Below are 27,581 nucleotides of genomic sequence, written 5' to 3'. Positions count from 1 at the left end.
GTAAGATGGTATCTCTGTGAACGGAACTTTGAATAGCGCCAGCTTAAGTCGCACTATAACCATATTACAACGCAATCTCCAAGCTCACTCAACTCTCGCTCAGCGGTGACAAAATATTACCGAGTATGCTTGGCGTCTCTTTTAACTTAGCTAGGGAACTTCACTACTTTGAATCGAGAATAAAGTCAAAATTAGTGTCATGAAGGTGGGTGCGTTTGTTTTGGACCATATTTAATTAAGATCGTAATAATCGCTTCCCATTACCCGCGGCTCATACCCCTCTAAACGACATTGCCTGGGCGGCTACGCCCAGCCACTCGATGTGTTGTGAACTGGCAGACATCTTACATGTACTGGAGGGGTTACGGCGGGCTCGCTCAAACCCGTCATTGTGTATAAACCGCACCCCCGACTTTTGCTTCTATCCCGCCGAGAAAAAGGTGCGGTTAATACACCGTTACTTACGGTAGTTTTAGTATAATTCTTAATCGACCATGCAATGTTCCAACTTACTCTGATATGGGGGTAAGTTGGAACGTTTGCGATGGTCTTGTTCAAGGTTGATTTTTTCAGTAACCATAATAGAGTTAAAAATCTTATGGGATACATTTGAACAAGCCTTGAAATAAGCGGGCGCTGAGCGCAAATTCGTGCTCATAAAGTCATCAATTGCGCCCATAAAGCCCCAAAATCATCAAAATTTTGACGACCGGGCGCAAATATTTTCCAGGTAATTGCGCCCGCCGTGATCGAGTGAGCAGTGAAGCCATATCACACATGTAATTTAAATATCTGAAAAGCCAAAATCAAGTAACTTTCAATTTACGATAAACACAGTTTATAATTGTCAAGTGCGTGTTTTTTTCTGTTCCATAAAAAGTAAGCTACGTCCATAGAGATGTATACTAAATATCTCTATGGCTACGTCCGTCTTTTTTTCCTGTAATACATGTGCGCGCGTGCTTCCGGTAGCGGTTTTCCCATACTTCACCATGTGCAATTTCTAATGCACACATTTCCCATTGGGATATCACAATTCTGCGATATAGTAATTCGAATTGCACAGGAGATAAATCTCTGTTCACAGCATAAGATGTGCGAGTCTTTTATCCTCACAGTCGCCGACTTTGCTTGTAAAAACGGAGCCTTAATAATAAAAAATCACTTAGCTTATAGTTGTGAATTGTAGCTTTTTAATTTCTTTTTTGGAGAGGGGTAAATATCAGACAATAAATCATCAAACAAGGCTCCATCTAAAAAAAAAATAGGACACCATGCACTTGAGTGTGGTGTTAGCTAGCCAGTTTGAGCTCATTTTCTCTGCCAGAGCTCTGGGTGAGAATTCTATCAGTAATGGCCTAAGACTGATGGTGATTTTCCGTTTCAGCTAGAGTTTAGATTTCATGTTAATTTTTGAAAACTGTCAAAAAACTTTATGATTTCTTCATTGTGATGAATATTTAAGTTATAAATGAATACATTTTCACCAAATTTAGACTCTCCAAGAGTGAAAGGCATTTTTCGTGGAGATCTGCGTTTTCAAATAACTTGTGAAAAACTTAAGGTACACGTGTACATGAACCTACAATACACAAGATACATGTAGGCCTACATAGCCTGTGGCTACATGTTTATGTGCTGGAATTTGAATAGACTGAGTTAGATATTTATTTCATTTCTTCATTTCTTTAGCATAATTTATAAGCAATCCAAGTGCACCTCACAGTCACAATCACACACAAACACTCACCCACACCCGTGATTCTAACCATGAGAAAAACCTTTAAAATTATTCATTTTTTCTAAATTTATTATTTGATCTGAATTCCCTCTTTCTCCATCTCTCTCTCTCTCTTTCTATATTTTTATTTTATTCATTCATTTAGATTTTTTTTTTTGGGGGGGGTTCATTGATCGTGGTTCATTAAAGATGAAAATAAATAAGCCCATGCGTGTGTGTGGTTGTAAAGGGGATGTGGAGTGAGAGTGTCAAAACACACTTAAACATTTACATGTAAATCTGATTTCTTAAATGTTTGAATAAGCCTAATACTTAGCATATGCTATTCATGCACTAATTAAAAAATTGCAGGAGCTGTGCTTACTGTAAACAAATTTGCGGTGTGGTTCATCGTTATGTATATATATTTTTTTTAATTGCCCCCGGTTCCTGTAAAAAACCTGTGAGCCGGGGGCAATTAAAAAAAAATTGCCCCCGGCTCACAGGTGCTTATTTCAAGGCTTGCATTTGAAGCCCTAAAATATATGCTTCAAGCTGATATATTGTTTCTCAAATAAAATCTATTTGAATTTTACAGCCATTTTTGTCAAAAATGAACCAACTAACCCTGGTCTCCCCTACAATCAATTGCTAACCTTTGTAATACGGAACCCTGGACTTATTTTCTTAGTATTTCTCTTGGTTTCTTTTTCAAATAAGGTGATATACAAAATTAAAAAGAACAGGATTAATTTTAAAGATCAAATTACTAAACGTAGTTTCATTCACTTTCATTTCTCTATATTAATTTTCATCGATGATTTCAAGTGATCTCATTTGTCCTTTACTCGTTTAAACTAAAATTTTAATTCACTAACCCGTTTTTGATTGCGAGAGTAACGTTTGAATTTCTCTTTTCTTTCCTGTAACATCTTCTTCCTGTTCTCTTCAGCTGTATGACCCGTCTTGACCTCTTTGATTCTAAGAGATAAAAATGTATTCAGGACCTTGAAGAGAGAAAGAGAAACATCGTAATAAGGCATGAAACCTTGCATTCAAACATGAATAAGAGGGGAATAGGCTGTCTTGTAGCATACAATGTCATCACAGACATGCTTTCCATTTTCCTTTAATATTTGAGAGTATAAAAGGTGTTGATACACCAGAAACGGTTATAAATGAGATGCAAATAGAAACAGGTCAATTCCTTATAATTCAGCACACATTGCAAATGGCCTATGAACATGTTTGGTACCTGGTATGCATAATAATTACCATTGGACAGTACATTGTGCTTGTATTTTAGTTCTGACAAAAGGGAATTTGCTAACACATTTGCACAAAAGGTCATTACAATTGCTTGTTTGGAACTCAGATAATTAACAATAATAGTTAAACACAACACACCATTAACTATAAACCATATTACTTTCAGTCCATTTATATGGCATGTTATGTTGCATTACAAATATCAAACTTCCATGTACAGTCTGTAACAAGCATGGCAAATTGTGAGGTCGGCGGCCGAGATCTCCCTCTCCCTCACCCTCAGCTGTGAGATGGGTCCAAATAACCAAACTCTATTTGGATTACATCTGTCCTTTTAAAAAGTGGCATTCCCCCCAAAAAAATTGCAATATTAAGGTCTGCACCTTTTTCACAATAAGTTTGAATGAAATGAAAGCTTGATCTCATACCTCTGGGGAAACTTGATAACCATTGTTTCTAGCAATTCTACTGATAAAACGAACGGCTTCAAGGGACGCATCTCCCGTTGAATCTCTTCTAAATAACTGCTTCATACACTGACAACAAGTAGTAGCAATCTGTCATGGAATAATATGATGCACACAATGTTCTTACTTAAATAAAAAAAAAACAGTTCAATAAAATTCTAATTTGATTTTTTTTAAACTAAAAAATGAATTTAGAGTGTTAAAAGGACCCAGGCTAAATTACTCATGAGATAATTAGTGGATAGGCATTATTGTCACTTTGTGTCATACTATCTCATTGTTATTCAGCTGTACAATACACAGCTCTGTCTATACGGAGAAATTTCTGAAATGTCTTTAACCCTATCTAGAATTGCGCGATATTTTCGCTGCGCGAAATTTTTTGACCGCGCCGCTCGCTGACTTTTTACTTTCAAGTCTTGCGCAACTTTTGAGACCAATTTTGCATCACCCGGGTACGTGTTTCCGAAATTACGCAACATTATGTAAGTGCATGTCAGACCAAAAATTGCTCAAAAATGTGATTTCATGTACAAAGTCAATGCAAATTGTGTTTTCAACCAAATTCATAAATACATAATTATTTTTAATTTTGCTGGTCTAAATGTATTTATTTTATGCTTTTTATGATCACAGAAGAGTCCACAACAAATTTCATTGAAAAAACAAAAGGTCAAAAAACAAAGAAATACATAAGAAATTGCAAAAAAACAATATAATACATAAGAAAATGATTTGATATCGCAATTTTTTTCATGTACACTTGCTAAGAACACCACAGAGAGTTTCTATACCAAAAATTAGTCATATAAACTCTGATACAATTTACACAAGCCAAAAAATGAAACAATATAGTATTAGTATGAAAAGTTTTCAGTCAACAATAAAGCCATCGGTTTCATCTCCATTGCTATCATTGCCAATACAGGTAGAATAGAATGTATTAGCTATTCCCTCACATCAACAATAAAGATATCAGTTTCATCTCCATTGCCAATACAGGTAGAATAGATTGTATTAGCTATTCCCTCACATCAACAATAAAGATATCAGTTTCACCTCCATTGCTATTATTGCCAATACAGGTAGAATAGAATGTATTAGCTATTCCCTCACATCAACAATAATGATATCAGTTTCATCTCCATTGCTATCATTGCCAATACAGGTAGAATAGATTGTATTAGCTATTCCCTCACATCAACAATAATGATATCAGTTTCACCTCCATTGCTATCATTGCCAATACAGGTAGAATAGATTGTTCTAGCTACGCTCTTTCCACCTCTCATCATCATGGGTGACAGCAAGAAGAAATTCCGCAAAAAGCTGTGAGCACGGTTATCGGCTGCTGAGGTGACATAGGAGTGCCTCGAGATATATAAATATCCTATATTATTTTCATTAATAACATTATTGTTACTATCATTACTATTGTTATAATCCTTATCTCTGACATCACATACCTTTTCATGCACACTAGTCATCCTATTAGCTACCACAGAGATGATGTTTGTCCTGTAATTGAAGTGAGGAAGGGCATTTAGCAAAGAACATAAACACTTGGTGGCTGTCTCAGCTAGGCTGACCTTGGCCTGGTCTGGGAGAACCATTCTTGGTTTAGTCCTTTGAGCTTCCTTCTCCTTAGCTTTCTTCATCTCAGCTTTTGTCTTGTGAACCTCTGTTAAAATGATAAATATTTGTAAACATGAGGGAGCATAAGATCAGCCTTCTTGTGAATCTGTCAAGTTGTAAACAAAACAGAGCAAGTGATTTTGGTCTCAAACATACTATCTTGACATTCTGACTATAAAATGATTTGGCTAAAAACAGCAAAGAAACAAGTGTGTAGTAAAATCACCAAGAAAAAAAACAGACAAACACAACATCACAAAACTTTGGAAAGGTAGAAATAAGGGAGTTCCTCAAAATTCAGAAAGGCTTTATGTCTTCTGACGTTAAAACTTGTATGAATTGGTAAAATGAATCAGGTTCTCTCTTGTAAATCATTCAAGAACAGATAAGAAAATACTAATTGACAAAGAGATCTACTTTATCTTTATAGATGTTTTAAATCAAATACAAACGAGCACATCAATGATGTGGAGCTCATTCGGCATCTCGCATCAAAATTTGACACAATTTTAATTTCAGCCCAGTTGATGCTGTAGTGAATTATATTGGTGACATAAATTGAGGATATAGAATTGAAATTGATGAAGAAATAACATAGAAGCATTTTTTGTGATCTATGAATAAATTTCATATGAATTAAGTATTAATAATCATCTAGTCAAAGTTTCTTAACTCTGTGTAGAACCTTGGTGAACCTAATGTAGCTCTCAGATGGAACAAAAATAACTAAAGTCAATCAACAAATAAATAAGTAATTTTTGTGAGTTTTGAAAATATATGAATAAATTAGCATATTCAATGAGTTTCAAAATTCTAAGTTGAAATTTTGTATCACCACCTCGAGCTATTATATAAAGCAAACAAAATTGAAATTGATCAACAAATGAATAAGAAAAAACATTTCTTTGTAATTCTGTGTAGAAGTTTGGTGAACCTCATAAAGTTCTACAAAATGGAAGAAGAAAAAAAGTAGAAATCGGTCAACAATTAGAGAAGAAAAAGCAATTTATGTGAATTTTTAAAAATATGAATAAATTAATTTCCCATAAATTAGCATAAAAATTGTTCTAGTGAAAATTTCAAAATTCTGTGATGAAGATTGGTGAACCTCATGAAGCTCTACCAGATGGAAGAAAAAAATCAAAATCGGTCAACATATAAAGAAGAAGCATTTTATGTGAATTTTAAAAAATATGCATTAATTAATTTCGCATAAATTAGCATAAAAATTGTTCTAATCAAAATTTCAAAATTCTGTGTAGAAGATTGGTGAACTTCATAAAGCTCTACAGGTTGAAGAAAAAAAATTGTTCCACAAATAAAGAAAAAGTAGCATTTTATGTGAGATTTTAAAAATATGCATAAATTAATTTCGCATGAATTAGTAAAAAAATTGTTCTAGTCAATATTTCAAAATTCTGTGAAGATTGGTGAACCTCATGAAGCTCTACCAGATGCAAGAAAAATCAAATTCGGTCAACAAATAAAGAAGAACCATTTTATGTGAATTTTTCAAATTTGCATAAAAATTGTTCTGGTCAAAATTTCAAAATTTTGTGTAGAAGTTTGGTGAACCTCATGAAGCTCTACCAGATGGAAGCAAAAAATTCAAAATCGGTCAACAAATAAAGAAACATTTTTTGTGAATTTTGAAAAATGTGCATAAATTAGCATATTTAATGAATTTCAAAATTCTGTGTAGAAGTTTTGAATCCCCCACCTAGTGCTATTATATAAACAACAAGAATCGAAATCGGACTTGAAATGGCAAAGTAGTAGCATTTTGAAATTGTGGACGGACGACAGACGCCATCTTAGCTCATCTTGCCCTTCGGGCCAGATGAGCTAATAAACTCTTTGCAAAGCCTGTGATTGCCAAATAAATGGATTATTACATGAAAATCAATGCAAAATTCTATACAAAGAGACATCATGAATGAATTTACTGAAATATATTGGAATTTTTCATAAATTATGTAAAAAGTAAGTTTCAAACTTTCCAAATAATTGGCAAAATCACAAGCAGTATACATCACATCTTTGCCTATGATTCAGAATGCACATCAAACTACATGTATTTATTTATTCATTAACTCATTGCAACCATGACAGTTCAAATATTGACAATGCAAAAATGAAAGTAGTACAATTAAATACACAAAATTTCACAATTACATATTTAAAGACGAGTGAGAAATATGAAACAATATACACTGTACATTAATATCAAACCAAAAAGGGAAATTATTAGTATAATGAATAAAGAAAGACCAGGGAAGACGTGCAAGGAAAAAGAAATATAATATATATAAAAAAATCTATTAAATAATGGGGTGGAAAAAAATTCCACAATTGTATGACTGTCGTTCTGTTACAAATGAGGTTACTTATTTATTCAAATAGTTACCATTGATTGTCTTTTCAATGTACTCAAGATACAGTCTGTAGTTTGTGACAAGACCTTCTTCAAATTCCCTCTTCACTTGGACATCCTTACTGAGCTGTAGAATAGGTAAGTTAGAATACAGTGTCATTCCTTCAAATCAAACAAACCAGTGCAAACAAACATTGATAGAGTAATCCCAACCAACACAAGTTTCTCATACTGCAATATTGGATAGTTGGGTATCAGTTAATCTCCAGTAAATTGTAATACCTTGTTATGGGAATTGTCCCCTATTATGATTGCCAAGCAATGTTCACACACAACTTCTTGTCAGATGCCAACATATACAACAGATTGTTGAAATGAGGGGGGGTATTAAAAGCACAGCGGCTGTCTGGCCCACGACCATTTGGGCAAAGCACATTTTTTTAGTATTTTGTTTCATACCTATTTCGAATAATAAAATATGGAAGGATGGATCAGTAAGGAATGACAAGTTTATTATGATGATCCACAGCATTTATATTTCGCAATATGTTCATTAAAAAACATTCTAGGCACAGGCACATCCAATTAAGTTTAGTTACTAAACATCTGAATGAGTTTTGATTGAAAGCCTTCAATGCTGTCAATTTCAAGGAGCAAAGAAAGGAGGGAGTTCCAAAGGCTCTGAGCAATAGATGAAAAGTAATGGTCTCAAAACCCAATTTTTTTGGACCCTGGTGAGGATTGTACTTATAGGGATGATGTCTGGGTTTCATAGCATTTCAAGTCACATTTCTTGAAGGGGGAGGGGGGTTACAGCAAGATTGGGATAGCATTCTTAAGTGTGCAGCAGCCCTGTCTCCTGTGCGATGTACAATTCCTATGGCGCTCCCGCAAGCTCCATGAGGCAGCTGCAATTTGCCTGTAAGCGGCGCGCAAATGCTGCTAATTGCAGTTCTATTGCAAAAGCATTTGAAAAAAGTGAACGTACACACACTTAGGGCACTACATTTTATTTACATTTTTGTTTACATTTTTAGAATAAGGGTCACATCACCTCCACTATTATCGTAGTAAATAATAATCATGATTTACAGGATCAAACATTTGTGCAGAGCAACTTCAATATGCAGTATAATTGTGTGCTTATGACTGTGATCAAATGGTAGGTCAATAGGTTTCCAATTGTTTATCCAAGGACCCAAATTATTGCCTGCTCAGGAAAGTCAATGAGAAAATGCATGGACATGTAGGGGGCAATAAGGCAGAGCTAACATCCAGGTTCGAATACGCGTCCTATTGAACCGTGCAGCACTGTACATCATAATGTTAACCAAGATGAGACAAGGCTGGATACTGCCACCCCAGGCCAGGGACATATTTCAATCAAATCACAATGCTAAAGTTCAGAGGCCCAGTCTGCTCAACATGACAAAACAGAATCCCATTCTTAAAGCGTAAAATGATGTACCACGCTGTACACCGGGGTACCGTAGTACCCCGGGGTACGGCGTTGTGCAGCGCCATCTCGTGTTGTAATAGTGTACAGTTACAATGTTGTCATGGTGATCACGGTCGTACGATCGGTGCGACAATCATGACAATGATGGGGACAATGATCACGACGCCTATTTCCTTTCTTTGATATAATCTTATGCCAATAATAGTAAACAAATAGAATAAAGTTATCATTTGCATGCATTAATTGTTACATAAGATTACTAAAAAGAAAAAAAAATCTGTACAAAACATTAACAAATATACTTGTACACATTTTTGGTAACCCAGGGTACAGCGCAAAAAATAAAATAAATAATTCAACAAAATGGCGGATTATTATTTGGTACCCCAGGGTACCAAATACTGCATCAAATATCTAATTTTTACAATTTTTTCTCTAAATGTCTGATTCGGATAATAAAAAAAATATTGACAGGCTTTTCATTCTGGGAAAATAAAACATATTGCCCTCATCGTATGACTTTAGCCAATATGATTCTATTGCGGGCAATAATTATTCCCCCCCCCCCCCCATTTCATAGATTACCTGACGTTATGATAATTTAACCTACATGTATTCTCCCATCTTAATTAAGTGATGACCTGAGGTTGTGATGACCTTTTTCACACCTTATTCAAGTGATCAACTGAGGATGTGACGATTTAGCATTATCTTAATTGATTACCTGATGTTGTGATGATCTTTTTCCTACCTTATTTAAATGATTACCTGAGGTTGTGATGATCTTTTTCCTACCTTATTTAAATGATTACCTGAGGTTGTGATGATCTTTTTCCTACTTTATTCAAGTGATTACCTGAGGGTGTGATGATTTAGCATTATCTTAATTGATTACCTGATGTTGTGATGATCTTTTTCCTACCTTATTTAAATGATTACCTGAGGTTGTGATGATCTTTTTCCTACCTTATTTAAGTGATTACCTGAGGTTGTGATGATCTTTTTCCTACCTTATTTAAGTGATTACCTGAGGTTGTGATGATCTTTTTCCTACCTTATTTAAATGATTACCTGAGGTTGTGATGATCTTTTTCCTACCTTATTTAAGTGATTACCTGAGGTTGTGATGATCTTTTTCCTACCTTATTTAAATGATTACCTGATGTTGTGATGATCTTTTTCCTACCTTATTTAAATGATTACCTGAGGTTGTGATGATCTTTTTCCTACCTTATTTAAGTGATTACCTGAGGTTGTGATGATTTAGCCTTATCTCCCCATTCTCTGATCCTATATCCTGGAGCAATATCTTTAAAGACCTCACCAAGGGACACCATGGCTAGCTTCCTAGTCGTCACCATAATACTGGGCTCTCTTTCTTCTAAAAGGATCCTCAAATCCTTTAGTTTAGTTACCTGATACAGATAGACAATAGGAATCAAAACCACTGCTAATATAGATGAAGAGAATGTCTCACCAAGTCTAAAGGGTTTTTCCAGACATAGAGTGACAAATCTTAACCCTATACAGAGCTTCCAACCATGTGCAAAAAAAAAAAAATAATGGCAAAAATTGGAATTCAGCGTTCTCGCCAGTGTATAATACGCATGGTTCAAACACCATGCGTGCGGAAATGGAGACCAAGTGGAACCATGCGTAAAATTTCAGCGACATGCGTGGAAAAATTAAATGGAAATATTCAGAAAAAAATAATACACTCCATGAACTCATCTTAGTGATATCAACTTCATTTATCGGGTTGCGCCGAAGTCCCACCAACTTAAGACCACTTACAGGCCTACTACTGCTAGGAAAGTGGCAAGGCGCCCAGCTAGCTCGCGGCTGCTATTGCGGGCATATGACGGCACGGTACGGTCGTTCCGTTGCCTATTCCCCCGTTTGCCCCGCACATCACATCGGCTATGCTCCATGGTGAAACGTCAGATCACAAACTCACACAAAACTTACATGTCGATCTACACGCCATTACGTTGTTTGGTGTTGGAACACACAGTCGTAAATCACTAGGAAGTGTCCGTGATATATTTTGCATTTGTGTATGTGCACGAAAGCCACATGCATGCACTCAGCTAGCTCAGCGAATTAAGTTGGATGACGCGTCTCGACTCTATTGACCAACTCCATTACATATCACATTACCCTCAATCATGAACGCTGTTTTGTTCCGAAGTACTTTTTTGAATGCATTTCGTGATTTCCCTTTTCTAGAAAATATTTACAATTCATAAGCTGGAAAGCTGCACTTCTCTTTCTTTGGACTGAACGGCAAGTATCTGTGTGCATTTATGTGCATTTGTGTGGGCTTAAAAATACGCCACAATGGGGCTTCCTTAGCATCTCTATTTGATGAAAACGCCGTCGCTTCCGCACTCCGCGCACCCACCCCCCAAGAGGGGCAGCACAAGTCCCCGACATGGGTGAATTTTTTTCTGGTGAGAACGCTGGTAGTAATTACTACAAAATATACTGGTTACATGTAGCTGCTCTGCCTATAAAGCGTGGGGAGGTGGGGGGGCGGGAAGGTATTTAGCCCCATTCACCCTTTTTTGTGAAAAATATGTAACAAAAAGATTATATTGCAACGTGTCAAAAGCTTTTCTTTCAATTCTTGCACCACTTTTAAAACAAAATTTGCAAACCCCACATCTGTATGCGGATCCAAAATTACTATTTTGTGCCTGTTAGACTTCAAAGTGCTAAAAAACATGATTCCATGTACAAATCCAAAGAAAATTTTGTATGCAGCCAAAATTCATAAATGTATCACCATTTTTACTTAAAATGATTACAAGCAAATAATAATAACATCATTTTTAGCACAGGTAACCACTACAATTCCAAACATTGTTTTTGAAGTGGGACCTGCTTTAATTCATCTTTGGCTTGGCTCTCCTCGGTGTTCAAGCATTGAAGGAATTACTACATTCATTCAAATTAGTGATACTGACCATTTCCATCCAACATACACAATTAAGTATAAAAACACAGAAACACAACAAACAAAATTTTAAAAAGAAATACATAATAAAAAGAATGTTGATACTACTACCATTTTTAAATGAGCATTTGATAAGAATCCTAAATAAAAACAAGAGAGTCCAGATCAATGTTAAACAAATTATTGAAAGGTTTGGTGCATTTATCCATACTTATATTTCAGAAATTACATCGCAGGTGATGCACCATAAGGTCAAAATTCAATGATCTCATATTAGTCAACCTGCTTTATAACATACGGTAGGTCCTCAAATCATGCAAACTTACATTTTTTTCAGGGTCCTCGACAATTGCACTGGCCAATGTTGCAATACGTTGTTTCTTCTGATTGATTTTATCTTGTCGCTCTGCAAAAAGCTGTATTGTAGTGATGGCAGGCAGCGTATCATTCTCTGAACCATCAATGGTAAAGAAATTATCTAACTTTCATTATAACATAAGAATGATCACAGAAGAATGGATGATAAAATTTCTTATATAATCTATATTTTGCAATACCTATAACAATAATAAAAAATCAATTCAAGGTTTATCAAAAACATGAGTTGAGGCCAATTGCTGAATGAATAAACTCATCCACAGTACTACTACTAAATAATAATAATCAAGATTTATAAAGCATACATTTGGAATGACACTCCAGGCACACAGTGAAAATTTGACGACTTATACAAGACAAAAATTCAATCTAAAAAATACTTGAAATTTGCCAAGAAATATTACAGAATGTGTTATCAGTTGAAGGTCAAAGTGGCAAGTTAACTTGTATCATAAAGTGAGTCTTTGTACTCTTTAATTTGGTTTGGGAAAATGATCTGATGATTGACAAGCTTTAATATCCCATGGGAGTGAATTCCATAAATATGGGGCTGAAACAGAGAAAGATCTGTTGCCTGTTTAGAACAAGATAAACAAAAAGACAAGAAAATAATCACATTATCTTCTATGGAATATCTTTTTTTCAGATTTGACTTAGACTAAAAGAAGTCCGGGGAGTAATAACAGGGATATCTTGAGGTGTATTTCTGTTTTTTTAACAATATCGAATCGATTTTTTTCGGAAAGAATAGATTTTTTTTATAATGAATTAGATTCAAATACTTTCAATCAAATCAACATAATATTTGGTCTTTTAATCACTAGCATCTTCATCAGCATAGCTTCAAGTATTACATAGAAAACCTTTCATTCCTCACCCTGTTCCATCTCAATCTCTTCCTCTGCATCTTCTTCTTCCATTTCTTCTTCTCCTTCTTCCTTCTCTTCCTCTGTCCATCTATACTCTAGACCTCCTGCATGTTTGATAGGAAGAAGTGGTTTCATATTGGTAGCTTGCTGACCATCTCTATGCTTCATGCTACGGGGCTGCTCTTCATAAGAAGCTACCTTGTTGTCTTTTTCCTGTTTTTTTCCCTTGCGCGACTTGGAAGACTCTGGCATGCTGAAATAAAAGGCCAGAAATGGTTAATTAGCCAACACAAGAGGGCAGCAAACTGATGGAATCATCAAAGAATGAAAACAACATGTACTTGAGCAGTTTGAAAACTGGTTACTTGCACTGTATTAGTTGTGGCATTATAATCATATTGGTTAGATGAAGTGTGGAACAATTTTCAAATCAAGCTTTTACTTCAGAATCTATCCTTAGAGATGTAATTGATTTACTCTGAACTCAAGAATTTCAAAGAAAAGAACTATTCATAGAAATGTGTTTGAAGTCATGACCACATGCCAAACAAGGCAAAAGCGATTTTGTGTCTCGCCCACTTATGAAAATAACCAGAAATATCGTGATTTGCGAGGGCACTCAACAGAATTGTATGGAAACTTCATTGTGAAATGACTGGGATGGAATAACACTTGTCATAAAAGCCTTGCACGTAAACTTTAATGTTGACCCAGAGATGACCTTTGACCTTACTAAGTGACCTCCGACTGCAGAATATCATGCAGGTCGCCTAAGTACATCTGCCATCCAAGTTTTGTTGAAAAGTAACTTCCGGTTGCGGAGTCAGGTGTCATAAGAGAGTCTTGCATGTAAACTTTAACGTTGACTTGAAAATGACCTTTGATCTTACCATGTGACCTCCGACTGCAACCTAACATGCACGTCCCCCAAGTCCATCTACCATCCAAGTTTGGTTGAAAAGTGACTTATGGTTGCGGAGTTAGGTGTCATAAGAGAGTGTTGCATGTAAACTTTAACGTTTACCTGAAAAAGACCTTTAATCTTATCATGTGACCTCTGACTACAGCCTAACATGCAGGTCCCCCAAGTCCATCTACCATCCAAGTTTGGTTGAAAAGTGACTTACGGTTGTGGAGTTGGGTGTCATAAGAGAGTCTTGCATGTAAACTTTAACGTTGACCTGAAAATGACATTTGACCTTACCATGTGACCTCAGACTACAGCATAAGATGCACGTCCCCCAAGTCCATCTACCATCCAAGTTTGGTTGAAAAGTGACTTACGGTTGTGGAGTTGGGTGTCATAAGAGAGTCTTGCATGTAAACTTTAACGTTGACCTGAAAATGACCTTTGACCTTACCATGTGACCTCCGACTGCAGCATGAGATGCAGGTCCCCTAAGTCCATCTACCATCCAAGTTTGGTTGAAAAGCATCTTACGGTTGTGGAGTTATGTGTCATTAGATTTGTGACAGACGGACGACATTTGGATCCCTAAGTCTCGCCTTCACCTCCGGAGGGTGAGACAAAAAACTAGAAACTTTAAATATTTACGCAAGTACATGTACATGCACATGTAAGGGAGTATTAAATATCCAAGTACATGAGTATGTCATGAAATATTACATATTGTGCAATGCCTTCTTAGCTTGTTGTACGTGAGCTAATGGGAGGCTGAATGTCAAACAGTCGTACCGTTGCACACACGACGTACCATCCAAAATGTACCATTGTACGGCTTTAAGAGGTGACGTCACAATACGATTTAATTCATTGTGCTCAGTAAAAATGAAGGTGCATACAGCATACAGTAAGTCTGCTGGCTAAATGCGCAATGCTGCCCATGGTCATGTGCGCTTGTGGGATTGATTTTGCCCCAGATTTTGCTTTTCGCTTTTAATATATTTGCTCCCTTTTCATAGATTTCTGTTAGGAAAAATTTGATATTTTTCATGCTTTCGCTTGATTCTGAGGCGTTGAACAACACAAATAGTGAATATTCTTATTTGTGCAATGGTGCGAGATTTTGTATTCGGTGAAAGAAAGAGCCGCTCCATTCAACTCAGCTAACGCCTTGTTAAATAGAGCATCTTTCTTTCACCACATGCAAAATCTTGCACTATCGCCTCGTGCCTGTTCGCTATTTGTTAAGGGGAGCCAACATGTTACAATTTTCAATTAGGTAACACATTTAATAGGTACCTCACCTGTCTTCTATATTTGAAAGAAAAGCTGCTTTTCCTCCTAAAGATTGAATGTATTCCAGATCTTCCTCCTCCATATCTTCCTCTATCAAATCTTCATCATCTTCTTCTCCATCACTCCTTTTTTCTGTCTCTCTCTCTTCCTGAATTTCAGATGGTTTAGACTGATAGTTGATTCTAAAGAAAAAAGGTGATCAATTAAAAATAAATTAAGATAACTTAATATTGAAAAATGAAAACAGATGAGAAATCCTAAAAAATATAGAGAAAAATTAAAATGCTGAGTTATTGACATGATGCAATATGATAAAGGAATGAGACAAACACATATTTCCAATGCCCAGTATTAAAATCTAACATAAACACTCTTCCTCATGTATTATGTACAATCCAGACTTCAGTGGACCATTTGATCTCTAAGTTCTGAAAGTTACCATCACATAGCGGTGAGACACCAAGACTGATTGCATAAAACAATCTTTGCAAGAACTGTCTTCTGTGTTGCCAATTTATTATGATGCCCCACACGAAATGCCTTTTTAATGAATTTCTTGCAAACCTATACCTTAAAGAGAATTCCAGTTGTGGGCAATTCCATGGAAAATGTTCACTTTAGAGAAAAAATGAAGTTTAAGATTTCACTTAAGCAGTCAAATTTTCTTAAAAAGTAATCTATAAAGTACTAATTTCCAATAGAATAATCGCAATATTGATAAAATTTTGTAGTTTTTTCCATCATCAAAAAAATAGAATAGTAAATTGCAAAATGTAAAAAATGTGGCCATTTTTAAACAATCCATCTTTCCTGTCTCTACTAAAAGCAAACAAGGTCCCAGAGGTCTCTTTTAACTTTTGAATAGTTGATTAATGTTTAAATCAACAGAAAATCATCGTTAAATTTTATGCCATTCATCAATTTTAGAGAAATCTGTCTTCAGATTTGTGTGATTTCTTTACCATTATCAGTGTCATGTCCGTTACGTTTTTCACTTAAAGTTTTCATAGCTTACAGGAAATTTGTCTAAAGGTACTGCAGATTCAGATTCTATGTTAGAATTAAACCTCCTACCATGCGTAGCAATCATTTTCCCTTACCACTTCTCATTTTCATAAAAATGGCGTAACGGACATGACAATTTGCATAACGGACATGACGCCTTATATATGACAAAAGGCAGCATTCACAAAAAAAAATATTAGGCTAAGTGTCACAGACTGAGGTCAGTCTCAATTGCTTTAGGATAGCTGGATGTAATAACTCCTAGAATCTGCATGTCATTCAAGCCATTTTTAGAAGTTAGTGAATGATAAAAGTTCAGCTCTTGTTCTGGTATATTTTTCTGAGAATTAACGGTATGCCACATAATATTAGGAAAGATGCAGCTAGATCTGGCAAAACATATCTAGATCACAATCTGCATCATTTGTGTTTGCACAATACAATTGATTATCTTAGGTGTTTACACTGACAGTTTGGAGCATGATAAAACTTCAACTTGTGAATTCATGAGATCATTGTATGCTTCAATTAACTATCTGACTTTTACCAACCTCTACTTCTTCAGTGATGGTATGGGCTCACATTAAAAAAAAACAAGTTTGTATTCAGAATCAGATATCTGTGTTACATGGTGTAGCTCTATGAATCCATGATCCTACAGTGGCACTTCTTTGCAATATCAGAAAGCAAAGGGGCTGTAGAAGGAATGTGGCGCGATCAATAAATTATGACCATCATAGTATTTTGGTCAGCCATAATCACGATTTGAATGTATCTTCATTTGTACACAAGCAGCGCGGACAATGCAACAAAATTAGATACAGCCACATTTGTCAGCAAGATGTATCGTAAGATTTAGAACATCCAAGATTTGATGAAAGGATGATTATACTCAGGATGATATTTAATTCGAATGAAAAATGATTTAAGACGCAATTCACAAACATTCCGATTGCCTTTCAACTCATACATAATCGATGATGAAAGATTGGTTTCCAGGTACTGCTATTAAATTTTAAAATACTTAATGTTGTTTTTTAAATCTTAAAACTGACATTAATACTATTACATGTACTACTACATATTCTTTATCATAAAATACATTTCATAATATGTTCATCTTGGATTTATACAGGTCTGGTACATTTGTTTTCTTCTCACAAAAAATGAGATTTGGTCTTCTCAGTGAGCCATAGTGGTACGATAAACATTGTATTCTATATAAAAATATCATGTAGGCTATAGCTATTAAATTAATGATACCTGCCAATAATGTCTACATATTTTTCTTAAGAATGTTAGTAAAGGCACTTTGCTGTTACATAATTACATTCATTATTCATATTTCTTTCATTTTGAAACTAAGAAGTGCTAATGAAGTTCACTTCGTATTAAGGGTGTCATGTCTGTTACGCTAGTGTATATTATCAAATAATAAGCCATGAATAAAAAATAATCTTTACAATCAACTTTTTCTCTTTGAATTAGGTGTAGAGGATGGAAGTAACTGGAAAATACTCTCTATCTGTTGTTAACTGGTGTAAAAGAAATTTTTCAAAATATTTTTTTTGTTTTATAAATATTGTATGAAAAGCCCCCCTCTAAAATTGCAAAATAATGGGAGATATTACAGATTACCAGTTATGATGTGTGTCTCTAACCTCTAGCCTTAACATGTAAACAATTAGACTTGTACCATATCTTGTAATAAAATAATTATATTCGCTTACAAAAAGTGGACGAAACTGTCATGTCCGTTACGCTACATTTTGAGCTATGAATACAGAATGCACTGCAAAACTGTTGTTTAACACCATTTTATGGATAGAGCATGATCTTAAGGTTAAATTAACACCAATGTCAGGTGCATGCAATCTAAGAATTCACAGGAATTTTGATAAGCAATTGGAGGTAAAATTACTTCGTCCATTTCGTGTCATGTCTGTTACGCTCACAAAGAGTGCAATATCTCAACAACTGTTCAATGAAACAATTTGAAATTTCATTTGTATGTAACTGATACTTAAATGTGTCTGATAAGCTCAGTAACAATTATCAAAAGACTGCTAATTCTACTGTATAAACCTTTGAATTAGAAAAATTTGTCTGAACGTCATGTTCGTTACGCTGGAATTGACCTTGTGGTAATTTCAAAATTATTTTGTACAGAATGCAATATAATGCACACCCAAGTGTCTGTTTGCAAAAAAAAAAAATATTCCCAAATACATTTTATTTTGAAGATAATTATGGCTTAGAACTGATCTCACTTGTAAAATAATAATTTTGGTCATGTATTTCCGCAATGTGGAACATTCTTTGATGTGGGCTTTTCCATGAACTTTGGGCACAATTCGTGACATTTCAGCATAGCTCAATACTACTAATAATATGCATTAATATGCATTTATTGTTAGTAGGCTTCACATTTGCATTAACATCATACATTTTACTGGAAATTCGGGCCATTTAGACTAATTTTCCATGAAGTTATTTTAAGCAAATCAGTTTTTAATGCTTTTTAGTGGACACAGAGTCCATGTAGCATCGGGATATACATTTGGCCCTAAAAGTTAAACTATTGCAATTAGACCGACTAAAACTTGAAACTACACTAAGGCTGTTATCGATAACCTATTTAACAGACATTCTTTACCACATTAAGTACAAGCTGGTATAAAAAATTCTTAGAATGATTATTTTTTATTCATTTTGAAATATGCAAATTTATTCATGAAAATCATTTACATGTAACATATGCATATTTAATACCGAATTTCACTTCAATTTTTTTTTTTTTGCAGATGTCATCTTTGTAATCTAATGTATAGAAAAATTGTGAAAGTCAATTTTTTTCCTTATGTATTTTTTTGTTTTTAGAATTTCTTATGTATTTCTTGGTTTATTCATCTTTTGTTTTTTCATTTTTTTTAATGGAAATTATTACAGACCATTTGACAACAAAATTCAACCCTAAATTGATTAAGCAGACCAATTAGAACAAAAAATAATCACCCTTTTATGAATTTCATCTCCTATAGACTTTGTACACAAAGTATAAAAATGAGCCATTTTCGCCATGACATTGTCTCGTAAAAATTCATATGACTTCGCAATGCTATTCCCGTACGCCGCGAATTTGGTCTCAAAAGTGGCGCAACACTTCAAAGAAAAAAGTCATAAAATTTTGCGGCACCATCTGTTTGCGTTTTGGAAATATTGAGCGCAAGCGTTGAGGGGGGCCATCATTGCACCCCCGTCCTTTTAGGGCTAACCCATAACCTTATGGAACTGGATGGTCTCTGTACTATTAAGCAGGGTGACCAGACTTTACAAAATGAAATACGGGACAAATTGACAAATAAAGACCAAAAAAGAAGCCCACGCGCAGTGTTAGACTTGTGAAAAAATATAAAGAAAGAAAGAAAGAAAGAAAGAAAGAAAGAAATGGAAAGGAAGGGAAGATGAATAAATGTGTGAAAGACAAAATAAAGGAGAGAATTAAAGGGAAAAGGTAAAAAAAATGAGGAAAGAAAGAATGAAGGAAAGAAATATGTTTCCTTCATTCTTTGAAAGAAAGAAGAAAACGGGAAGGGAAGGAGGAAGGAAGGGGAAGAAAGAAAAATGGGAAAAAATACGAGGAAAAAATAAAATAAAGAAAGGAAGAAAGAGAGGGAGGGAAGAATGAAGGGAGAGAACAAAAAAAAGGAAAATTAGGGAAGGAGAGAAAGAATGAAAAGAACGAAAAGAACAGAAGAGGAAGAAGAAGTCAAGGTAAATTTAAGGAAAGAAAGAATGAAGGAAATAAAAAAGGGAACTTTGATAAAAAGGGAAAGTAAGAGAAAGAAGTAAAGAAAGAAAAATGAAAAGAGAGAGAAAAACATGTTCAGGAAAGATAGGAAATAAAGGCAAGAGGCCAGTTCGTTTGCAATGTATAGGGTTACAGAAGCAAGAAAATCACCGCAGAACTTGCAAAAGTTTACAGTTATCGATGTAACCTGTTGTCTCTGCTTCGTCATCTGTTGGTTATTTATAATTTAATGAAAATTTGACACTTTTAAATGTATTTTTGTTCAATATTCTGAAATACGGGACAATTAGGCGTCCCGGGGAGGGTTTGTCGGGACGCCGGGACAAAGGAGCAAAACACGGGACAATCCAGGGAAATACGGGACGTCTGGTCACCCTGCTATTAAGCGTATGGGAATAAGAGAATACAGAACTCACAGAGTTAACCTGTTGCCGGTCTCTGTGCAAAGTGCATGTGAATTACAGAAAAACCAAACGGTTGTATAAAGCCTATTAAAGAAATCAGAAGTGAATGGGTGAAAATTATCACAAACCTTTTATTAGTGAAATATCCTGCCTTCTGTGCTGCAGCAAAGGCAAACATAGCCTTCTTAGGTTTCCCACGTTTATCATTTTTAGAAAATCCTCCTGGTTTAGAGTGAGATTCCCGGGATGAGATGATCTGAGTACGACGTTCCTTTAGGCGTTTGTTTGTCCCGATGTTAGCTCTCTTGATATTACTCAATTTCTTTCCTCTACCAACCATCTTTTTCTGAAAAGGCAATCACAAAACCAATTGTCAAGTGGAACATTGATAATCACAATACAAATAGTCATGCCACAAAGATCAAAACATGTGCAGTTCCATTAGAAATTACACATCACTGTTCTACAGTGCATCAAAAAAAGTTTACAGTTACACTTGGAAATAGTCCTGTAACATGATGTATTTGTAATATCCACATAAACATTGGTACAGATCTCTGTAAGTAAATGACAATGCACTCACACTAGTGCGAGGTTAGCTATACTAACCTCGCACTACGAGCCTGATTTCACGGTGGATTTTTAAGAAGTTGGTAAACATCATTTCATAACAGAAGTAAAGTTTACCAAAACTCATTTTTGCTTCTCACAGGGGCTCTTCCCGCTGAGTACAGGTTTTACCAAGTTTTCCACAAAAATATGGTTACCATGGCAACCATGACTCCACCCACTCCAAAATCATTAGGCGGCTTTGCTTTACCATATTGGACCTTCATGCCACGTTGGAAGATGATCGGAGAATGCAGCTGTTAGAACGTAAAAGTGAAATCTCTGCTATTTCCACAAAAACTCTTGTTACCATGACAATGTTTCCGCCCACACCAAAATCAATAGGCAGATTTGCTTTACCATAATGGACAGTCATGCCAAATTTGAAGATGATCGGAGAAGAAATGCAGCTGGTAGACTGCTCACAAGGACATCTCTGCTATTTCCATAACAAGAGTGTCAATAAGGCGAGCACATAATACGCCCGTCTGTAAGGCAGAAAACTGAGCTATTGGTCAAGCAAGAAAAGTAAAAGATGACAACTTCACCTTTGTCCTTCTAACCTAAAAATCAATAGAATTGCTCGGATATATGCTAGTATCATACACACTAAATTATATGAGCCTAGGTTACGTTCAACTAAAGTAATTGTGTTAACAAGAACTGCAGCAGGGTATTAGATGAAACCATATCAGTATGACATTGACCTTTGACCTTTTGACCTCAAATCAATAGGCTTCCTGGGATCCATGCTAGTATCATACACACCAAATTATATGAGCCTAGGTTAAGTTAAACTGAAGTCATCGCATTAACAAGCACTGCAGCAGGGTAAGATGAAAAAATGTCAGTGTGACCTTGACCTTTTGACCTTGAGATCAATAGGCTTCCTGGGATCCATTCTAGTATCATACACACCAAATTATATGAGCCTAGGTTGAGTTAAACTGAAGATATGGCGTTTATAAGGACTGCAGCAGTCCTGATTGTCGAAAACAATCTGGTTGATTGGATAACGCACCTGACTGGTAAAGCAGGGATCGGTGGTTCGAACCTTGCTCGACTCTTCTTTTCGTGCCTGCTATGCGGGTAATCGAATGTAAAACAATGCAAAATTTTACATCATCGTATAGATCGGAATTGGTCGCCAATGTCTTGGCACTGCAGTGGTTGGAAAATTTGAACGTTTATAATAAAGTGGTAATTTTTACCGATTCTTTGAGTGCTATTGAAGCGGTGAAGGAAAACAATGAGGATAATTTTGTTAGAGAAAGCATAATTACTATAATTAATTAGTAATAATTAGTTATGACATTTCAAAGTTTCACTTATTTTCATCAATATAGTCATATGAACGAGCCAGTTACATCCAAATGAGAGAGTCGATGATGTCACTCACTCACTATTTCTTTTGTTTTTTATTGTTCGAATTATACAATATTTCAATTTTTACGAATTTGACGATTAGGACCTCCTTGCCTGAAGCACAAAATGTTAAAATAATGGAATTCCACGTGTTCAGGGCGGAATGAAAGTTCATTTCACATGACAATGACGAGAAAATAAAAATATTTCATATTTCATATAATAAAATACAAAAGAAATAGTGAGTGAGTGATGTCATCAACTCTCTCATTTGGATGTAACTTGCTCGTTCATATAACTATTTTGTTGAAAATAAGCGAAACTTTAAAATGCCATAACTTTCTTATTTTACATCCGATTTTGATGAAATTTTCAGTGTTAGGCTTGTTGAATTTTTCTCTTTTTATTCAAATCAAGTTTTTGTTGGGGTGGACTTGTCCTTTAAAAGTCTCAAGACTAGTCTTACCTGTACTGGCACAGGCATGACAGGCAGGAGGTAGCAGTGAACCGGTGTCATAAATGAAAGGTCTTTTTAAATAAGAGCTTTCAAATGATACCAAATTCATTGATATTTGATGATTTTCATTTTTTTGTCACATGCCTAAATGGAGGTAGACCATGTGCAGAGATGCCAAGTTCAAAGACCAGCTATGCGTGAGATTTTCTGTGAGTCCAAGTGAGATCACAGACATTGTGTACAATGTACATGGGGATAGGCTGTGATAGTTGCGTGAGACAGACTCACAGAGATTCGAGGGGATGAACAAGAGTCCAAAAGACTCCAAATAGACCAAAAGCTTCGGTCTCTGTTATTGTTGGTTGTCCAGCTGAACTCCGTTGGCTTCACTCACCAAATACAGAGACCGAAGTTCTAGCCCGATCTGTACAGGGGACCCAATCATGTCAATGGCCATATGTTTATGTACTTAAGATCGGATAAAACGGGGAAGTGAATTTGCGCGACAGCCAAGGTAAGTCACTGTTATAAGATGGCTAAATAATTTGCAGCTTGCTGATTGGTCAAAGCGTACCACGTCCACGTGATCATTCGCGAAAAGTGTATATCCCTGCACGCCCGTGCGAATTTCGCGCACCCAAATTGTCTAACCCACGGTAAGTGCAATTTCAAAATTTTTGATATTTGATTAGATCTATTTCATTATTTCTTTCTCATATAAGGTGCTTAAAATTGCGTTCGAAATTACTTAGCCATCTTATAAAAGGAATAACGCATTTACCCGTCGTTTTTCAGCGATATGCAGTGCACTCGAGGTTTCTTCTTCGCATGCACACTCCACACTCGCCTTCGGCTAGTGTAGAGTGCGCATGCTCAGAAGAAACCTCTCGTGCACTGCATACTCGCTAAACAACTCCGCGGAATGCGTTATTCCTATATTTTTGTTTCTTTTAACTTGATTTTTCTCCGTTTTTTGGCACTTAATACCAAGAGGGAATATTAATTTGCATTTTGGTAGTGTTAATTTTCAGAATTTTTATTCATTAAAGACAAAAATTGAAGAGCCCGATGGGGGGGATTTGCATGATAGCGAGCCGTCTGTGTACGAGGAGAAATTAAAAAACTCCTCGAAACAGACGGCTGCCAGCTGTCTAGAGTCCAAAATGCTTGAGTCTCATGCATAATGCACTTGTTCACTGCTACCACCCTGCATGTGGGGAATCTACAGGTAGCACTATGGTATGCCAAAGTTGTACAGAGCACACACTTTAAAAAATCATTAAAATATCACTTTTGTGACCAAAATGACTAATTTCCATACAGCTGCAATGTATTTTTCATTAGTAACTTGGGAATCATTTTTTTATTCACCAGAGCGCTGAAAAACTTGAATTTTGGGCATATTTTTTGTACGCCCTCTATTGGTGGAAAGTAATATGGCAAGAAAATTTTCATTTTTTGATCTCTATTTTTAATTAAGAAAAAAATAATTTAAAGAATCAAATTTAAATAAGAGTAAAGTTGTATGAATAATAGGTATAATGGAAACTGTCAGTGTAAAAAAAATCAAGCATTTGCCCCAAAGAAAAAGTGAACGATCTATCAGGACATGTTTTAACTTTGTTTTAAGGTGTTAATGATTTAAAATATACATGATATACCTTTCGTTACGGACTCCCGTTCTCCGAGAAGAAATATAAAGCACGCAATTTTCTGACAACCGCGGGAAAGAAAATAAGACAAAATAGAAGTCACAAACATATCAGATTAATGAACGCTCGATTAGGTATGTTTTAAAATTGTTTTGAGGTCCTAACGAGTTAAAATATATTTTATATACCTTTCGCTATGAACTCTCTAAGAAATAAAAATCACACATTTATTCTGACAACAGCGGAATGAAAATAAAAGAACAGAAGTAACAAACATCTAAGATTAATGAACGATCTATCAGGACATGTTTTAACTTTGTTTTAAGGTGTTAATGATTTAAAATATACATGATATACCTTTCGTTACGGACTCCCGTTCTCCGAGAAGAAATATAAAGCACGCAATTTTCTGACAACCGCGGGAAAGAAAATAAGACAAAATAGAAGTCACAAACATATCAGATTAATGAACGATCGATTAGGAATGTTTTAAAATTGTTTTGAGGTCCTAACGAGTTAAAATATATTTTATTTACCTTTCGCTATAAACTCTCTAAGAAATAAAAAAAAATGAAGCTACAGCCAAAGCAAGTGATACCTCCTTCGTCATAAGGTACATTGCGTAATACCTTGGGTGAAGCAGCCAGATCTGTCATCAGGACACTCGACAACAAATTTAGATAATCTGTCAAGATTTGCTGAACTATAAAATCAGGTAAACATGAGATAAAAATCGTTTCTCTTGGGGCTCATTTGGGCAGCCACTGAGGTCATTTTAAAACATGAGCCATGTGAGCGATTGCTTTGGGTGGTGAAGGACATTTCATTGATTTTTTTTCAATCAGCGATTGTACAAATAAAAAAAAATTATACAAATTCTAATAAATTTGAAAGTCTTTGATGGATTTTCGTCAAACTTTCATCAATGCTTTAATATCATTGTGTTTTTCTGCAATGTTTACAATAAACTTTTTGTCAGGGTGAACTCCCACTTTAATGTTTGGTCACTTGAAAATGACACCTACGTATCACGAACGTGTGTTTTCACTAAGTTATTTTTCAGTTGGGAAATATTGGAAATATATAAAAACACTTATCATTCATTTTACCATGCTTTATTTTTTAGGTTGAGACTTCGAAAATGTGTTGACCATTTTCATCATTTTGCAATTGAAATTCCCTTTCGAAATATGTTGCAAAGTGTTAGGCATATTTCTGATCTGTACGATGCAGGATCTAGGGGCTGGGGAGTTGGCGTGACATATCGATTAGAAATACTTAAACATCGATCTCATGCCACCCCCTCCCCCTTCCCCTAGAACATCAATCAATAGAATTGTACACACATGTAAAAAACAATACAAGAAATTATAGTCTGTTTTAGATGAAAGAATGAAAAATGGTGAATCCAGTAATTAGCTGTCATACAAATAACATTAACATCTCGCTCCCGGGATCATTCTGATTTTTAATCAGAAATTAATTCTTGATATCAAGAAATGAATTCTTGATATCAAGATCTTCATTTTCATTTCTGATTTCGTGCATCAATATATTGCAAGAAATCATTCTGATTTTTATTCAGAAATTAAATCTTGATATCAAGAAATGAATTATCAAGAATTCATTTTCATTTCTGATTTCGAGCGTCAATGTTTTGTAAGAAATCATTCTGATTTTTTATAAGAAATGAATTCTTGATATCCAGAAATTATTTTTTATATGAAGAAATGAATTCTTGATATCACAAGAAATCAATTTACATCAAGAATTCATTTCTGAATTCGATCGTCAATTTATTGCAAGAAATCATTCTGATTATTAATCAGTAATTCTTGATATCAAGAAATTAATTCTTGATATAAAAAATAAATGTTTTTTGGTATCAAGAATTAATTTCTTGATATCAAGAAATCATTTTATGATTATTAATCAGTAATTCTTGATATCAAGAAATTAATTCTTGATATAAAAAATAAATGTTTTTTTTGGTATCAAGAATTAATTTCTTGATATCAAGAAATCGTTTTATGATATCAAGAAATGAGTTCTTGATATCAAGAAATGAATTCAAGAAATTAATTCTTGATATCAATAAATTGTTATATATAAGAATAATTGTAGAAGAATTGTGAAAGCAGTTACATTAATCTATTAGTTATTTCCTCTTTAAGAATAGCCTAGAATGATCAAGTACATTCCACAGCATGTTTGTAAAGAACTTTCCAGAATGTCTTTTTATTATGCAGGCCTTGCCTATTTAAAGGCCAAGGAGTTTTATTGTTGAATAGGGAAAAGCCAAACAATAGAATTGTATTGGTAGTGGAAATGAATAGGCTTAGGTATTTTGTTTACCCATGTTGATTTCAATGAGGTCATTCAAGAATGTTTTAGAAATAAAGAAGCTTCCAGAAGAGTGAATTCTAGAAGCTTGTAGATTAGTTGAAATTTGAGAATGATCTAGAACACTTGTAATTAGTATAAAGCTGCAGATTTTTCAAGATGATCATCACATCATATGAGAGCAGGAGATCACATCACATCATATTAGATCACTTGATCATCACATCATATGAGATCACTTCACCAGATCAGATCAGAGCAGTTTATGCATCAATGAACTGTTTGCAGTTATTTTGAGAGAGAAATTATCAGTTCTCATCGAGATCATCAACATCATCAACCTGTTCAATGAACACGCTTCAACCCATGGATTGCTGAAATTGACTGTTAATCATCATCAACATCGTCTTCACGGACATTTCAACTCGTTGCAGTGACTCTTATTATTCATCGGACTTCAACATCAGTTTCATCATCGCCATCATTGTGAATTTTCGCCAGTCAACTGGGATTTTTATCATTTGGATTAATACTTGGATATAGCATCATCACTTCGGGATTTTACATCGGACACTTCAAGAGATTTATGTAAGATCATTATTTGT

The 27,581-nt window shown here is 35.0% G+C and overlaps 1 protein-coding gene across 3 annotated transcripts in view; it reads right to left on the bottom strand.

Annotated features, from left to right (window-relative positions):
• LOC121424765 (nucleolar complex protein 3 homolog) overlaps positions 1-27,581 on the bottom strand; it is a 52,317-nt gene that overhangs the window by 11,317 nt on the left and 13,419 nt on the right. The window contains exons 1-10 of one of the 3 annotated variants that reach the window (XM_041620534.1): positions 24,991-25,013; positions 20,679-20,896; positions 15,339-15,512; positions 13,139-13,383; positions 12,210-12,334; positions 10,172-10,339; positions 7,499-7,592; positions 4,923-5,137; positions 3,418-3,546; positions 2,599-2,727 (exon numbers count right to left, since the gene is read on the bottom strand). In XM_041620534.1, the coding sequence (XP_041476468.1) occupies positions 2,599-2,727; positions 3,418-3,546; positions 4,923-5,137; positions 7,499-7,592; positions 10,172-10,339; positions 12,210-12,334; positions 13,139-13,383; positions 15,339-15,512; positions 20,679-20,890 (1,491 nt within the window). In that variant the 5' untranslated portion in view covers positions 20,891-20,896; positions 24,991-25,013. Of the gene's footprint in view, positions 1-2,598; positions 2,728-3,417; positions 3,547-4,922; positions 5,138-7,498; positions 7,593-10,171; positions 10,340-12,209; positions 12,335-13,138; positions 13,384-15,338; positions 15,513-20,678; positions 20,897-24,990; positions 25,014-27,581 lie in introns of those variants that run through there. The other 2 variants (XM_041620533.1, XM_041620535.1) reach the window with 2 other exon arrangements.

This window comes from Lytechinus variegatus, chromosome 12, assembly GCF_018143015.1.
Source record: "Lytechinus variegatus isolate NC3 chromosome 12, Lvar_3.0, whole genome shotgun sequence".
In the NCBI taxonomy this organism is placed as follows: Eukaryota; Metazoa; Echinodermata; class Echinoidea; order Temnopleuroida; family Toxopneustidae; genus Lytechinus; species Lytechinus variegatus.
Note: the sequence above shows the minus strand (reverse complement) of the source record. Positions and strands in the feature narration are given on the sequence as shown.